The sequence below is a fragment of the Martes martes genome (genome assembly GCF_963455335.1).
Source record: "Martes martes genome assembly, chromosome: 13".
Taxonomy (NCBI): Eukaryota; Metazoa; Chordata; class Mammalia; order Carnivora; family Mustelidae; genus Martes; species Martes martes.
In genome coordinates this window covers 62198949-62214884 of record NC_137901.1, presented here as the reverse complement: position 1 = coordinate 62214884, position 15936 = coordinate 62198949, and the positions used below count along the sequence as shown (strand labels likewise).

General features: G+C 57.0%; 2 protein-coding genes across 3 annotated transcripts; one reads left to right on the top strand and one right to left on the bottom strand.

Moving 5' to 3' along the window:
- Window positions 1-22: 22 nt before the first annotated feature.
- TRMT2A (tRNA methyltransferase 2 homolog A) lies at window positions 23-4758 on the bottom strand. The gene is made up of 12 exons (XM_080820875.1): window positions 4429-4758; window positions 3612-4174; window positions 3244-3352; window positions 2874-3055; window positions 2565-2679; window positions 2357-2472; window positions 2167-2278; window positions 1479-1601; window positions 1211-1286; window positions 782-898; window positions 570-666; window positions 23-469 (listed from the first exon to the last, which is right to left on the bottom strand). Exons 1-12 carry the CDS (start codon window positions 4450-4452, stop codon window positions 238-240), a joined length of 1866 nt encoding a protein of 621 aa, XP_080677001.1. The 5' UTR covers window positions 4453-4758; the 3' UTR covers window positions 23-237.
- Window positions 4759-4850: 92 nt separating this feature from the next.
- RANBP1 (RAN binding protein 1) lies at window positions 4851-12494 on the top strand. 2 transcript variants are annotated; one of them, XM_080820876.1, is made up of 6 exons: window positions 4851-5178; window positions 6527-6663; window positions 8592-8749; window positions 10849-10977; window positions 11627-11692; window positions 12225-12494. In XM_080820876.1, the coding sequence occupies exons 1-6, from the start codon at window positions 5164-5166 to the stop codon at window positions 12347-12349; spliced, it is 630 nt and encodes a 209-aa protein (XP_080677002.1). In that variant the 5' UTR covers window positions 4851-5163; the 3' UTR covers window positions 12350-12494. The 2 variants fall into 2 exon arrangements, with proteins under 2 accessions (XP_080677002.1, XP_080677003.1); XM_080820877.1 differs by having other exon boundaries at window positions 4898-5178; window positions 12228-12494.
- Window positions 12495-15936: the final 3442 nt, after the last annotated feature.

The following is a 15936-nucleotide window of genomic DNA, read 5'->3' as shown; positions in this document are numbered from 1 at the left end:
GAGTTTTCATCACAGTAACATCAATAGTTGAGAAACTCTTTATTCTAGCACTATATCCCAGCTAACCCGGAAAGAAGGGGGGGGGGAGTGGTAGGGAACAGGTTTTGGGAGCCTAGGATCCACGGGGACAGATGGGACAGCCAAGTCTTGTGCCTTCTAGATGCTGCCTGAGCATCCTGAGGCAAGGACCTGGGGAACCCCCGTTCTGAAAGGGCAAGGTTCTAGTTCTCCAGGGACCTAGCAAGAGGCAGCAGCCCTGGTTTCTTGTACAGTGTCCACTGGGGGCCCTGTTGGGGGCTGGGGTGGAGGGTCCTGGGGTGCCAGGGCCCCTGCGCCATTGGGGTGCTCCACCCTCTCAAACAGGAGAAGCATCTCACAATGTGGGGTCTGCGGGAACAGGTCCACAGCCACAGCCTTGACAGGTTGGAAGGGGGTGCCCTTCACCCGGTTAGATGGAGCCCTGCAGAGGCTGTGGTGGGAAAGGAATGTCAAGGTCAGCCACATGGGCCCACTGGGTCCCTGGTCCACCCTGTCCTAGGGCCACCCCAGGACCCCCACTTCAGACTCACTCCACAAAGTTGCCCATGGCCGCCCGGGGGTTGCAAGAGACATAGAGGAGCCGTTTGAGGTTCTCAGCTCTTCGGATGGCCAGGATCACTTTGGAATCTGAGGAGGTTCAAACAGGATGGGCATCAGGCCTGAAGCTGTGCTGTCTGGTGTGCCACACAGACACCCCTGCCCCCCACTTCCCCATGACACCTCCCAGATGGAGGCCACTTACGCAGGCCAGCACGGGGCGGGTCCAGGATGGCAACGAGCTGCTGGGAGGCCAGTCTGCTCACCAAAGTGGGCACCAGGTCCTCGGCTCTCCCACAGTGGAACTCCACATTGCTCAAGTCTGGACATGAAACCACAGCCCTGTCACAAGGTACCCAGAACACCCTCTCCCCATAGAGTCTGCACGGTGTCTTAAAAGTCCCTGGCCAGAGGTGTCCCAGGAAGACCTGCTGGCCAAGGAACCGGCTCACCCTCATCCAGCTCTGGCAACCTGGGCACACTATTCAGTCCACACAGTAAATGGCCCACTGCACTCTCTGCCCCTCACCCTACCGCAGGCCCTAACAACCACTGGCTGGGTCCCCGGCGCTGTGTTGAGGTACACAGCAGGAGCATCTGCCGCCCACCCGCTGCGTGGAGCGCTGGCTCTCACCGTTGTCTCGGGCATTCACCCGGGCATCTTCCACGGCCTCCTGGCACAGCTCAATCCCCACGACTCTCTTCACTCTCTGAAGCCAGGAAAGGACAGACTCATGGCACCCCGCCCCATCCCCACCGCCTTAGGGAGAGGAATGGCAGGAGGTGTTGGAGTGAAAGAGGATCTGGACTAGGTGTGGGGGGGGGTCACTGGGGGTGGTCATGAGGCAGGTGACAATAGGGTGGGGTGGGGAGAGGGTGTTCTTAGTGGGGAAAGAGCTCACTGGGGCCAAAGCCAGGCCGATGGTGCCTGTGCCGCAGCATATGTCTAGCACTGTGCTCTCTGTGTCCAGCTGGGCCCAGTCTCGGATGACTGTGTAGAGCACCTCGGCTGCCAGAGTGTTCACCTGGAGAGTGGGCCGGCAGAGTCTCGCTGCCCACACTGGCCTCTCTCCTGCACAACCCCCCTCACCCCCAAGCACCTGGATTCCCTGGGCATTCCCCTGCCTGGGGGCCTCCATGGCCCCATCCTTGGGTCACTCACCCTTTTCACAGGTCTCCAGATAACCCCCGCCCCTCACCATCTAGCCGTCTGAGTGCCAGAGGCCCAGTCCTCAGAATGACCCTCAATCCCATCATGCCTAGCAATTCCGCCCAATCTCCTGGCTTTAAAGAGTAACTTGATGGTGATAACCCACCCTTCACCTCTTCTGAGTGCCAGAGCTCACACCAGAGCCCTGGCATCACCCCAACTCCTGTTCCTACCCCTACATATGACCCTCCCAAAAGGTGATCAGAGAATCTAATAGGAAATGATCTTCCTACCTTACAACGCTTGTGGCTCTCCTGCCTGGATGTTCTCCCCAGGCTAATCCCTTATCACTGCCCTAGCCCACTGTCCCCATCACATCCTGACATCATGTCAAGCCCCCCCTCCACGTATCCTCATGATCCCCAGAAACTCAGGGCTACCTGGAAGAAGGCGTGAGGAGAGATCCTGAAAGTCAACCCAAGCAGGTCCTCATGGATGCACCGGTCTCCAGCCACATGCTCCAGGGGCAGGCCCTCCTGGCTGGGAGTCTTTCTGTGGGTGGTAGGGTTACGTCCGTCAGTGTCACCAGCCCTTGCAGGGACCCGCCCCACCCCTACCCAAGCTCCTCACCGCTGTCCCTCCTCTACAAAGTAGAGGCAGGTCACCCCAGTGGCCTTGCCTGGCCCCGCCATGAAGTGTTGCGCCAAGGAGGCCTTCAGCCCCGCCAGTTCCTCAGGGCCCAGTTTCTGGGTAAGCAGCAGAAAAGGCCTTGTAAGGCTATGTCACAGCTCACTGTGGCCCAGACATCCTCCCCCAGGAGGGCCACCCCGCCTGAGACCTGGGGGTGGAAGTAGACAATGGCCATGGCTTGGCCACGGCGGCTGGTGCGCACAGTCAACTGCTTCCAGTGGCCTGAATACGTCTCTGGGTTGTACGCTGAGTACGGAGTGGACCTGTGGGAGCCATGAATGGCCCTGAGTCCCCCTACATCTGCCAACCAGGACTGGGTGAGCATCCCTGCTCTCTCTTCCAGCCACACCCGCCAGATCACAATCCCAGAATCCCCCCAGGCAGACTCTCCGCTCCCAGAGAGAGAGTTACCACCTCGGAACTTCCTGGGGCCCCCAGCCCAGCCATAAGCCCTCACCGGATGAACTCCTGGAAGGCCTTCACCACCTGCTTGGTGGCCCCAGGGATGTGCACGGTGTCAAAGGGGGCAGCCACAGCACACGTCCCGCCCTTGTACTTGCCAAGCCGACAGCCGACTGTGTTGTCTTCCCCGTCCACCCCAACGCCAACCAGAAACTCACACTTATTACGATACTCGGTCTGCAGGGAGGCAGAGAGACATGTCTGCCCTTACCCTGGCCATCCAAGGAACGGGGCTGATAACAAGTAACAGTTACACCATGAATACCAAGAGCAAACGCAAAGCAGAAGAGGGATGGCAGAAATAGGTGAGAAGAGCTCCTTTAAGAACATGAGATGAGTTTCTGGCCACACCAGCCGGGCCTGACCTGCTGGGGTGATGGCCTAACCCCCTCCAGCGGGCAGCAGGCCTTGTTGTGCTTGTGCCTCTGAGAGAGTAGCCAGGGCAGCAGGGCGCGGTTGGTGCTCCCAATTTCCCTGCAGGATGAGGTGGGGCCAAGGTTGGACTCAGTCTGCTTCCCCTGCAACCACCCCTAGCCATTCTCTAAATGCCCAGGTACCCGGCCCCTCCCTCAGGACCCAACTATCCACACTGATTATACATGGGTTTTACTGGCTAACTACCCAAGAGACCGTACAGGCCCTGAGGATGTCTGTACAAGGCACAGGATGGGCTGAACAAGCACAGAGCCGAGCAGAGCTCTGGGGCCAGGGGCTGCTCTGCACCCACACTCACTTGGCGAGCTTCTGTAGCACCTGCTCACACTCCAGCTGCTTCCGCTCCAGCTGCTCAGCATAGGGCACAGTCCAAAGAGGTGTCACTACATCTGCGATACATGTGGCTGTTGGCTCACCCTCATCCTCACACCGCCTCTTCCTGGCCATAGGATCAGCCTTGGGCCTGGCCAGGCGCACGCTCAGTGGGCGGCCCTTCCAGAGGGCACCGTGCAGCACACGCAAGGCCTTGTCCCGCTCAGCAGCACTGCGGAATGTCACAAAGGCACAGGGAGGTTGCCCAAATAGTTTGGTCTTATGAGGCTGCAGGCCAAAGCGGCCCAGAAAGCGTCGGACATCACTGAAGCTGGCGTGGCGGGGCACGTTCTGCAGCTCCAACTTGAAGATCTCAGAGGTAAACAGGTCGTCCCTGATGTAGCTGTAGAGCCCTGGCTGAGGCACGGACTCTGCAGCCGCCTCAGCACCCCCTTCCTCCTCCTTGTCTTCCTCCTGGGGGGCTAGGGCTGCAGAGCTACCCTGGGCACCGCTGCTGTCTTGGCCGCTGCCCTCCATGGGCACAGGGCCCTGTGTGGAGACAGGCAAGGACTGGGCTGAGGGCTGAACCCTAGAATCTGAACGCCCCAGGGCCCCTTGCCCCACACCCCGACCTCCACTAGTGCATCTACACCCAGCCTTACCCGCGTTCCGTTTTCCCAACTTATCCCCCTGTCCCGTTTTCTCCCAGCGGTTTCCTAACCCGCCTCCATCTCTATCTCCCCCACACCCCGTTCTTCTCCATCTCCTCCTCCGTCTCCCATCAGCATTTCCCTTCACTTTACTTCGTTGTCGAGCTTGTCACTCATCGTCCGGTCGGTCAGCGGCTCAGACTGGGGTCCCCCACGAGGGCCGCCTCCGCTACCCGGTCCTGGGCCCGGCAAGGAAAGCGGGCACTCAGACCGGCGGCTGCAACGCCGCGAGGCCGCTCGCCGGCTCCGCCCCGGGCGGGGGTGGGACTCGAACCCTCGGTGCTCACGTTCGGGTCGCGGGTATGGGGTACGCCGCCCGCCCGCCAGAGGCCCGCGCCGGCCGCTCGCCTTGCTGGCCACTCTCCCGTCAGCCAGAGCGTGCAGCCGAGGCGGCGCGTCTCTATCATCCTGGCTTCCGGTGACGTCATCGCCACGCGCCAGCCTCGATCCCCGGCTCCTTCCTGAGCTCCAGGGGTGCGCGCCGCCGCGGGGCGGAAGTGCGCGCTAGGGCCGCCGGGAGTGCACGCTCTTCTGGCTGCCGGGCGGGCCGGGCATGCGCCGCGGGCGTTTTGGCGGGAAGCGCGGGGCGGGCTGGACAATGAGAGTGTCCGCAGTGTGAGCCAATAAAGCTGCACTGGTTTTGAATCGCGTCGCGTTTCCCGCCGCCGGGGTCAGGGGTCGGGGTTCGGGTCGCGGGGCGGAGGGAAGAGCGGGAGGGCGGTAGGCGCCGGCGCCAGACGCGGAGGAAAGGAGCTACAACCAGCCGCCGAGAGGCCGCGGAGCCAGCGACGACCGAGCCAGCCGAGCCGCCGCCGCCGCCGCGCCCCCATGGCGGCCGCCAAGGTGCGGTCGGGCCCGGACGGGGACTGGGTGGGGGCCTGGAGGCCGAGGCCGCTATTGGCGGCCACGTGGGCGGCCCGCGCCGCCAACCCCCGCTGGCTTGAGGGCTCGGTGCCTGCGGGCCTCAGTGGCGCGTGGTTGGAGCTTTGGGGAGCGCGGCCTGGGGCCTTCGGGGCCAGGGCTCGCGATGCCTGGGGCGCGCGTGTTCGGGGGCTGCTGGGCGCCCGCGTGACCTTGGAGCGGTCCCAGGTGGGGCCGGGAGCTCCATCGGGGCGTGGGGAGGCCCGCCGCCCGGCTTCTTGGTCTCTAGTGTACTTCGCTGCTCGATTGAGATGAGGGGCCGATGGCCGGTTTCCTCCGGCTCGGCCCACTTGCAGGCTTCCCACCAAAACCGTGCGTCCCTTCCTGCAATCGCCTACGCAGCACTTCATTCATTCTGTTCTCACGTCTTGAACAGCCACAGGCCTCTGTCGCGAAAGCTCGCGTTCCGGCCAGGTGGTCGGGTCGTGGCCGCACCGACCCAGGGTGGGGGCGGCTTTGTTGACTGCGGGCATCTGCTCGGGTTGAGCTGCCCTCGGCGGAGCCACAGTTGCTGTTCAACCAAGGAAAGCAACGAAGCCTTGTATTTGTTCTTTTTTGGCTCGAGTTTGGTAGCAAAGTCTCCAGCTTTTTATGGACTACAGATCACCAAACCACGTGTTTTGTAAGACTCGAACCTAAATTATCCTTTGTGCTCTGTAGTTTTCTAAACTGGATCAGGATTTTACTGCCCTCGTTTGTGTGATTTCTGTCGAGGCATCAACTTTCTGATCTAAGATAAAATTGCTGACAGAACTGTGAATTCCATGTAAATACTAACAGTTGGGTAGTAACTTTTTTGCCCTGTTAAGTAACAACAGCACTGATTTTTTTTTTCCTCCAACCGGTAAAAATTCAAAGGGTTGCTATTTGCTTAAAGAGTGGCACTCTTCTTTAGGCTCTGCTCTGTTATTGTATCTTTTAATCTTCATTTAGCACTGTCATTATTCACATTTTCCAGGTGAGGAAACGGAGGTTCAAAGTGGTGAGACAGTGTCTCTTTGGCCAGTAGGGGGTCCAACTTTAGGGACCTCCGTCCGGCTGTCCACACAAGGGATTGATGCATCTGGGGAGGGTGCTGAAGTTCAGCATCTTACTGCACTCTCAATGTGGGTGCAAACCTCTTTTTGTGTGAAAGACTGTGGGCATAGTCTCTTACTTTGGGATGAGGCAGATCACTAGGAGAGATTGCCCACTGTGGGTACTGCTGAGCTCTGTGTGGGGGCCAGGCTCCAGGGCCAGCAGAGTCACTTCTCTGCACCTCAATCCACAGGACACCCATGAGGACCATGATACCTCCACTGAGAATGCAGACGAGTCCAACCACGACCCCCAGTTTGAGCCTATAGTTTCTCTTCCTGAGCAAGAAATTAAAACGCTGGAAGAAGATGAAGAAGAGCTTTTTAAAATGTAAGTAAGCTCGTGTTGCTCCGGGCATAGGTATCTTTAGTGTGAGATTGAAGTTATGGTTTTTATGGGTTTCAGGGTCTTGGCCTGACTTTTAATTGGACCGAGGCTTGAAGAAAGGGCTTGGAATTGTGTGATGGCTAATCCTATGTGGAAATTAGGGCGGCTGTTAGAATACATTCGTTGAATAACTCTTCACCGGGTGCCTCTGCTTCTGGTGGCCAGTGCTGTGGAGAGCACAGGTGCTCCCTGGTGTCCTGTCCCTGCTGCTCTGTCCACAAAGGTGCATCTCGCCAGCCCCCTGTCCTTGCCACCTTACAGGCTTGTTACTTCTAAGACTTCCTCTGCACCCTTTCTCTGGTTGAACAGGGAGTCTGCCATTATTATTATTATTATTATTTCTTTTGCACGGTAGATTCTGGCATCTTGAAGTTTGGGAACTCCCAGTTCAGTGTTTGTAACGCACAGAGTAACACCTGGAATTATAAGTGAAAGTGGATAGTGTTGGGCCTACCAAGATTACTTTCTAAAAATTACTCTCCACGTGTTTTTTGGCACCTTCAGTAAGAAGCTCCAATGGTAAGGGACATTTTTAAGTAGCACTGGAACCCGCCATGTGTGGAGATCTTTGTGACAAAATCAGCACTGCCGAGACTCAGAATCACAGGAAACACTAGGCTCCCTTACAAGCTAATGGAAATAGGCTGGAGTGTTTTTCCTGTCTAAGCTGTGGCGTTCCCTCACTGCCCCCCCTCCTCCACTTCAGATTCTATTGAAGAAGCCAGATGAGGGTTTGAGTGATTTCCTCTGAGTGGGGGGCAGGGACAGTGAACCCTCCCTCTAAGAAAGGCCGACTGGGGAGACGAGCCCCTTCCCACTCCCAAAGGTCTAGAGAGGGAGAGTCACATACACCCCTTTGGTCTCAGAGAGTGGTGGGTGTGTCCCTGAAGACACTGGTTCTTCACATCACTGCTTTGCCCAGAAATGGTGCGATAGCCAGGGACTGGTTCCTCCCAGAACTGGGGACTGCTGCTGGTGCTGTTGCTGTTACACACATGCGTGCCCACAAAGGGCTGAGAATTGCTCCTGGCGGTCCTGGTGCTCCTGGGCACAGGACCTTCCTGAGGGAAGCAAGGCCAACAGGTCAGGCCTTTTCGTCTGGGGCTTTGAGCTCCAGGTGAAAGCTCTGGTGGCATCCTTGTGAGGGTACTGTTTCCCTTAACAGAACTGAGCTTGGGGGAGAGAACAGAGTGTTACGCAGGAAATGGACCAACACGGCTTGGGTTGGGTGGGGAAAGGGAATGGAGGGCTTCAGCCTAAAGCCCTAAAGGCAGGACTGCTGGGATCACCATATGGGCTTCAGTGCCTGGCTGGGTGGGGGGCCTTGGCTGGGCCCAGTATGAGGTGCTATTCTGGGCAGGAAGGCAGGGTGTTGGCCAGAGCCTGGCAGTCTGAGTGGAGGTCTGCAGCCCTCTCTCTGGGTTGGAGGGCCAGGGAAGCAAAGGGGGCATCTCACAGCAGAGCGAAGGGCTGGTCCTTTGGAGGGCAGGGTCCTTGATCTCACCTGCTTCCATGTTATCCCTGTGGCCCTATGGGACCCCAGGGGCTCCCCAGCACTGTGTTCACAGGCAAGCTTGGTATACTCGGAGGTATGTTTGCTGAGAAGTTGCGTCTTTATGTTGGAATTCGTCTTTTCTTTTTCATTTCATTATTCTAAGTAAAAACTTGAAATTTGTTACTGTCTTGCTCTTTTGGTAATTTTTTGATCAATAGTCCTAGATGGTCAAAGAAAGCAAAGGGCGTCTTTGGAGGCGCCAGATAGAGCCATTTGTTCAGTGCGCAGAAAACCAGTGTTTTTTTTCAAGCCAGTGTTTCACTACTTATTTCCCTCTTTGCTCATCTAAGTTCTCTCTCAATGGCTTTTCTTGAAGGCGGGCAAAGCTATTCCGATTCGCTTCAGAGAACGATCTCCCAGAGTGGAAGGAACGAGGCACTGGTGATGTTAAGCTTCTGAAGCATAAGGAAAAAGGGACCATCCGCCTCCTCATGAGGAGGGACAAGACCCTGAAGATATGCGCCAACCACTACAGTAGGTGGCTTTTGGGGGGTGTGTTTTTACTCTGAGTCCCGCAGGAGGATGCCTCAGGTCTTTGGCCAGGTTGCCTTCAGTGCTGCACTGGGTGCCCAGGAGTGCAGTGGGACATGGGGCGCATATTCGTGGTGTGTTCGGAACTTAAAGTGGGAAATGAGGTGTTCCCATGTGCTCTGAACTCGGAGCAGACTCTCAGAGAAGTTTCTGACATGAGGTGTGGAGTCCAGGCAGATAGGACATGACGGGGTGGACACAGAGCCCCATTGTGGGCTTGGGACTATGAGGTTGTGTGTTGTGAGGACATGTGCTCCCATATGTGTTAGATGTGCCCAGCAGGAAGCGTTCCTACTCTTGGGTGTGTTTTGTCCCTGTGGGGTGTCCCCTAAGGAGGACACAAAAGGGAAAAGGGGTGGGGGAGAAGGTGGCTACCTTATCCTTGTGCCTGTGAGATTGAACAGGTAGTGGGTGGTGACAGGCTGAGGCCTTTGGACAGGAGTGATGCATCATCCTTGGGCTCAACATGGTGGGGGTGGGGCTGGGGGCTGGAAAAGCCACATCAGGCCTGGTCTATGAAGGGGTGACAGTAAGTTCCCCACCAAATCAGTCTCTTGGGTTTTGGATTGTCCTGCAGTGCTGTGTATTGGGAAGCAGACATGCTTGGGGCTGCATTCTGGATCCAGGGCCATGTCTGCAGTACTGGGTAGAATGCATGTCTGACAGGGCGGGGCCCCTCATCAGGGCACACAGGGTGACCAGGCAGGAACCTGAGGAGAACAGCTCTTGATGGTGTGGAAGGATGGGCGGGTTTGCAGAGACCCTGAGGGGTGGTGCAGAGGGGCATTTATGCCCTTCCTTTTTTTAAGATTTTATTTAGTTATTTGAGAGAGCGAGCGCGCGAGTGAGCACAAGTGGGAGGCAGAGGGAGAGGGAGAAGCAGATGCCCCACTGAGCAGGGAGCACAGCACAGGGCTCCATCCCCCCAAGACCCCAAGATCATGACCCGAGCCGAAGGCAGACTTAACTGATTGAGCCACCCAGGTGCCCCTTTCATGCCCGCCCTTAGGGGCTGCTTGGGTATCCTCTTGTGAACCCCACCACCCCTGCGTGTCTTCTCTGGCCCTTGGCCTCCACTCCAATTTGAATCGTTCCCCAGGGGTCTTCCTGACACCCTGTGCTTCTTCCAGAGCCTTGTCAGGTCACTGGGTTGTTTCCAGGTTTTAGGCAGGTTCTGAGCCTGGTACATGTCATAGACCCTTGATGTGCCAGTGAGTGGTGGCAGGAGGCGGCAGTGGCACCTCTGTGCTCCCTACAGCTCGAGGGCTTGCCAGGTGTTGAGATGGTGTGACTGTTCATGGTTCAGACGGTCATGTGTGTTTGGGGCTCAGCATGGGCCGGCCCACATCCCTGGAGACCTCTGCCAGGGGTGCAGGGCACACCGGTGGGGGTGGCATTGGGGCTGCTCTTGTTCTTTGTGCAACCTGTCTCCCCTTTCCGCCTTGGGGCTGCGCAAAGCCCAAGGACACCAGGGTAGCTGTGCTTATTCCAGGTTGTGGCTTTGTCTTCCATGATGTATGTCACAAGCCCCACTGTATCCACTTCTGGTGGCCTCGTCCCCCAAGTCCCTGGACAGTGTCAGAGTGGTTGCACTGATCTGACCCCATGCCCTCCAGGGTGGTCACCCCACATACGGTTTCTGTCCCCCACGTCCCAATGCGCCAGGTCTCTGATGGTGTGACTGAGTGTGGTCACAGCCATGTGATGGGTGCTCCACAGGGATGGAGGGTTAGGTGTGAGCGGCTCTGCCGGTGTTGGAGCCCTTGTTCCAGTGGAACTGGAGACACTTGCTGAGGTGTTCTGGGGTCAGGGAGCAGGCTGCCCTGTTTCCACATTTAGAGCAGTCTTGGTTTTAAGTGAATGCGAGGTGTTTGCAAAAAAACGTGTTTAAGATCTGTATCCCATGGGACTTTGTTTAGGCCTGGTTGGTGGACCCCAACCAGGGGTCCTTTGTTTAGGACCTTGAGTTGGCAACAAGGGCCTTTGGGGCCAGTTGGCCTTGATGCAGTTGACAGGTCTTTCACATGGCTCCTCTTCTCCAGTCACACCGATGATGGAACTGAAGCCGAACGCAGGCAGCGACCGTGCCTGGGTCTGGAACACCCACGCTGACTTTGCCGACGAGTGCCCCAAGCCAGAGCTGCTGGCCATCCGCTTCCTAAATGCTGAAAGTAAGCAGCAGGGTGCTGGGCCACGGGGACCACCTAACTGCAGCCGCCCATCTGACCGTGTAGCTTTTTGGGGAGAACCGGTAGTGCCTGGGAAGTGTGTGGTAGGGACTGGTCCCACCCTGCTGTCTGGTGCTCCCTTGGGGGCAGGATGCAAGCCCTGCACCTTGAGCTGTGTGCCAATGAGGCTTCATCTGGGCTTTGAGGTGACGAGCAGGGTCTTTTCCCTTTTAACCTCAAAGGGGACTGGGCATTCAGTCTGCCCGGGGCAGGCATGTCCCTTTCTAGCCCCCATTGTCAGAAGTGCCCAGTGGGCCTTATCTAGCAGGAACTCTGATGTGAGTGGAGAACAGAGTGCCTGGGAGGGAGGCTCTTCCCCTTGGTTGTGCATGGCCGCCAGTGCCATGTATTGCTGTGCCCAGGTTGTCACAGAGTCAGATGGAGGGAGGCAGCGCAACATAGCCACCAGTCTCAGGAGGGACTCAAGAAACAGTTACTGCCTGGTCTGGGTAGCAGTGAGCCCAAGGCTGTGTCCTTAAGTCCAGATTGGCCATGGGATGAGCCGTTGGTGAATCTTGACTCTTCAGACCCTCCAGATGTGTCCCCTTCACTGTTCAGGGATCTTAGAAGGTCTCTTCTCTTCTTTCCACAGATGCACAGAAATTCAAAACAAAGTTTGAAGAATGCAGGAAAGAGATCGAGGAGAGAGAAAAGAAAGGTGACATGGTGTCTTGGGTAGGGGACTTACTCGCAGACTCACTCTGCATCCGGCTGCAGCCCCAGGCGGGTGCTTTTTCTGTCTGCCACAGAAACATCCCGGGGTGCTGTGACCACCTCGACCTGTTAAGGGCGATACAGCCATCTGGGGACACAGAGTGCTTCTTGGGGAGTGAGCTGGCCATCAGGGCCCCAAGCATGTGCTCCCTGGCCTGGCCTCACAGCTCCCAGCCTGGGGATCCAGTGACATCTGGCTAGAGCCCACAGCGAAGGGGGCCTCAGGAGGTCCTCGCAGTCACCTGCTTGCTTGGGACCTGACGATGGCTGCCATAGCAAGTGACCTGACATAACTGAGCTCCCTGACTCCCGTCCGCCGTATGAGCTCCTACTTGTTTGTGTGCCCCTGGAGCCTGGCTTGGCTGGCACATGGCGAAGTGGCCTGTTCTTATGCCTTTGCCCAGGGCCGTGGTAGGCGGGTGGGCTGCAGAGAGCAGTGCTTCTTGGTTTTCTTACTGTGTCCCCCTATTTCTTAGCAGGGTCAGGCAAAAACAATGATGCCGAGAAGGTGACTGAGAAGCTAGAAGCTCTCTCCGTGAAGGAGGAGAGCAAGGAGTCGGAAGATGCCGAGAGCAAGGCTGGAGCGGAGGAGGAGCAATAAGCCACCGCCCCTTGTTTCTCTTCCTTCCGTTCTTTTCCTCCTTTTTCTTTTTTTAAATTTTGCCCTGCCCCTTCTTTTCAGTTTGTTTTTATTCTGTTTTGTTTTTACAAGGGACTTTATATAAAGAACTGAATTCCAACATTCAGGTTGTTTTTTTCTAAGTTTCTGCCCTATTGAAGAAGACTTCAGAAAATCCATTCCCCAGTCATGAAAATGTACTGTGCTCACTTTCTTTTCCATAGTGGAAACACTTATTTATAGTCATCAAAAATAGTGAATAAACGACACATTCGAAACCTGCACAGAGGGCAGGACCATGTGTGCGCCGGCCCTGTCCTGGGAGCAGTGTGGGTGCCCGCTGGCTCCGGGGTGCTGGGGCAGCGCTGCGGGGCCCATTTGCCACCCCTGGCTCTGCCTTGGGCTTGGGGCTGCTGCTGGCCTCTGGGGCCGCACTGTGTCCAAGGTGGGGCAGGGGTGCTGGCTGTGGTGTGTGCTTCTGCCTTGTGGCAAGGAGTAGGTGGGCTTTTGCTGGGTCTTGCTGTTGTTTCTTGCCTCTGGGGGAGGGAAAGGAAGAGCTCCGGAGTACACCCTGGCTTTTCACATGGGAAGGACAAGTAGGTTTCCAGGCTTTGGCCAAGGCTGCGTTTGGTTGGCGCTCGGCCCTGGCGGAGGGAAAGGGTGGTCCCATAGCTCACTTGTCCAGTCTGGTGCAGTGTGTTGGGTGGATGGGGAACTCAGCCCCACAGCTCTCTTTGGATACCCTGCTGCTTTCCTTAGAGAAAATTGGCCTACCTGCTCACTCATGGCATCTCCATCTGGGTGGAATTGTGGATATCTACAATAGCTTTAAATAAAGGGCTGTTTGCAAGAATGTAAATGGGTGCCTTTGGGGGCTTGTCTTGTAAAACAAATGGCGTCTGAATGGTGTCCTAGGTGGGGGAAGAGGGTTTTTGGTGCACCGGCAGGCTTTTCAAAGTATGTAGTCACACGTGGTAACGTGTGTCTTTTGAGGCCAGTCGGGCTCCAGAGTGTGGCCATACAGCCCTCTGATGCGAGTGAGGGGTTGTGGAGCAAGTTTGGACCTGGCCCTGGAGTAGATTACCCTCACTTGGCATTTGGCCATTAACACCTGCTGGAGGTGCTTTACAGTGTGGCCAGAGTCTACCAGCTGGGCCCTGCTCTATCCAATGTCTCCACGTGTTCTGTGTGTCGCGTGACGTGTCTTGTTCTAAACCTTGGAGAAGCACCTCCAAAGGATGCTGTGCATCTGTTGTGTCCTGGCAGCCTTATGCCTCTAGAGCCACAGGTCTGGGTGCTCTTGAAGTCACTGTTGGCACAGAGGCCCTTCCCGCCAAGGAGGCACACTGAAGCTTGTGCACCTTGCCTGTCTTGATGAACTGGAGTTTTGACGTAAGACAGCTGTTGCTTCCTTCTGGGCCTCTGTAGGATGCACTGATGTATGAAAGGTTGGCCCAGGCCTGATCCTTCAGGAAAGGGCAGTCAGACACCCCTTTCACTGAGCATAGAATGGTTGTTGAACATTGTTTTTGCTTTGGGCTCTAATACAAGATGAATCCCACTTGATTTGAAACCCCAGGCTGACTTCTTTCCTCTTGGGTGAAGAGTTGTGTCTCCAAGGGGTGGGGACAATCCCAACAGCAGGGTAGGCCCCTCACAGTGGCTGGGGAACAGAGATGTGCTGTGATCAGGCTACATTACAGGTGGTTTGCCAACACAGCAGAGTGCTGCAGAAAGGGAGACGTGCAGTCCTGACAGCTGGTCCCACTGGGATGAACAGGGATGCCAGTGGGGCCTCTCCCAGGCCCCTCAGCAACTGTTTTCAGGTGGGTTCCTCCCTGTGGCAGAGGCAATGGTAGGCCATAATTGGGGTGCTGATGGTATTGGGGATGGAGTGAGAAGTGAGTTGATACACCTTTCTGTTCCAGGTCAGTCCCTTGGGCAAGCTTTCTGCTCTGCTTTCCTTTTCCCTGGGATCTAACTCCTTAGCAGGGGAGGAATCTTGGGCCGGAGGCCTCACTGCGTCTCCCCACTCTTCTCCCCTCCCCACACCCAGGACTCCTCTCTGCCCAGGAAGTCCACAGGCACCTCACCAAGGAGGCACCAAGCACCCCTTCTCCCCATGACCAGCACTTGGTGCTCACTCCACAGCTTTCAGCTGTCCTGGTACCCCTACACAGACCCAGAGTCAGACCTGGGCCTGAGTCACAATTTGGGAGCTTGTGGGGAGGCCATGGGTGTGCCTGCATCCAGAGGCTTCCAGGGCCTGGGGTCCCACTGTTGGGTTGCAGAAGAGTGGGAGCAATGGCAAAGCTGTGGGTGGGGCATCTTTTGGCCAGAGTCTTTGTGAGGACCCTGGACCTTGCATCTCCAGGTGCTGAGGCACCATGGGCAGAGGTAAGGAGGTATCCGCTCTTCACTCACTTTTGTGTCCCGAGCCTGCCACTCTGCTAGGGTGCCCCCCCAACCCTGTGCTAGGCCCCCTGTAGTGGGCTCTCCACCAGGCAGAGGCTACAGCTGGAGTGTTATGGGAAAAGGCCCATGACCATTTCTATTCTTAAGGAGCTGTAATAATGCCCCAGTTTCAGCCCCCCAGCCCAGGGTCTTTTTTTTTTTTTTTTAAGATTTTATTTATTTATTTGACAGAGAGGGAGATCACAAGTAGGAAGAGAGGCAGGCAGAGAGAGGAGGAAGCAGGCTCCCTGCTGAGCAGAGAGCCCGATGCGGGGCTCGATCCCAGGGCCCTGGGACCTCGACCTGAGCCGAAGGCAGAGGCTTTAACCTGCTGAGCCACCCAGGCGCCCCGCCCAGGGTCTTTTTAATGGCTCAGAGCCAGCAGCCTGCCAAGCTGGGGCTGGGGCCTTCACAAGGCCCACGTATAGGCAGGGAGGGGCTTCCAGGCCAAGGAGCCCCAGGGCCTGTGGCAGCATGGCCTGAGAAAGTGGTCCCTGGGCAGCAAGGGATTCTGGCCAGAGAGGAGCAGGTGCCCAGGGCCAAGGAGGGTGAGGACCCCCCCTTGGAAGCCCCAGTGGATTCCCACCTTGGGAGGGCGCTGATGGGTCTTGGTTTCCAAGCAGAGAGCCCTGGGGCTATGTTGGAGGGGACAGAGACTTGCTGGTCCTCACTGTGGATGCTTCAGAGCTTGACCCAGGTCCCAGCTTCCCAGAGGTTCTGCACTGCTCTCCCTGGCCGCTCAGCCTGTTTTGGCCACACTGCAGCCAGGCACTGCAAAGGCATGGGTCCACCTTAAGCGGGCAGCAGCAGTGGAGCTGGCGGGTGGGATTTCCTGCAGGAGGTGGGCCTGTCCACAGGCCTATCCCAGGCAGGGCAAGATGCCCTGTGCTTTACGGGCTTCCCAAGGGGCGCTCCACCCTGCCTCTGGGAGGCTGAGGGGCTCACCCGACCCTAGCTCTCCCACCTACACACACTCCCGAACCTGCAGTTTGGGCCAGGAAGCCCGAGAATCCTGCACACCCTGTTCTCCTTACCCTGACAACCGAGCGCTGTGAGATGGGCAAGAAATAAACAATGTCACAAATTTCCCACCCTCACAAATGCCAGGAGGTCTC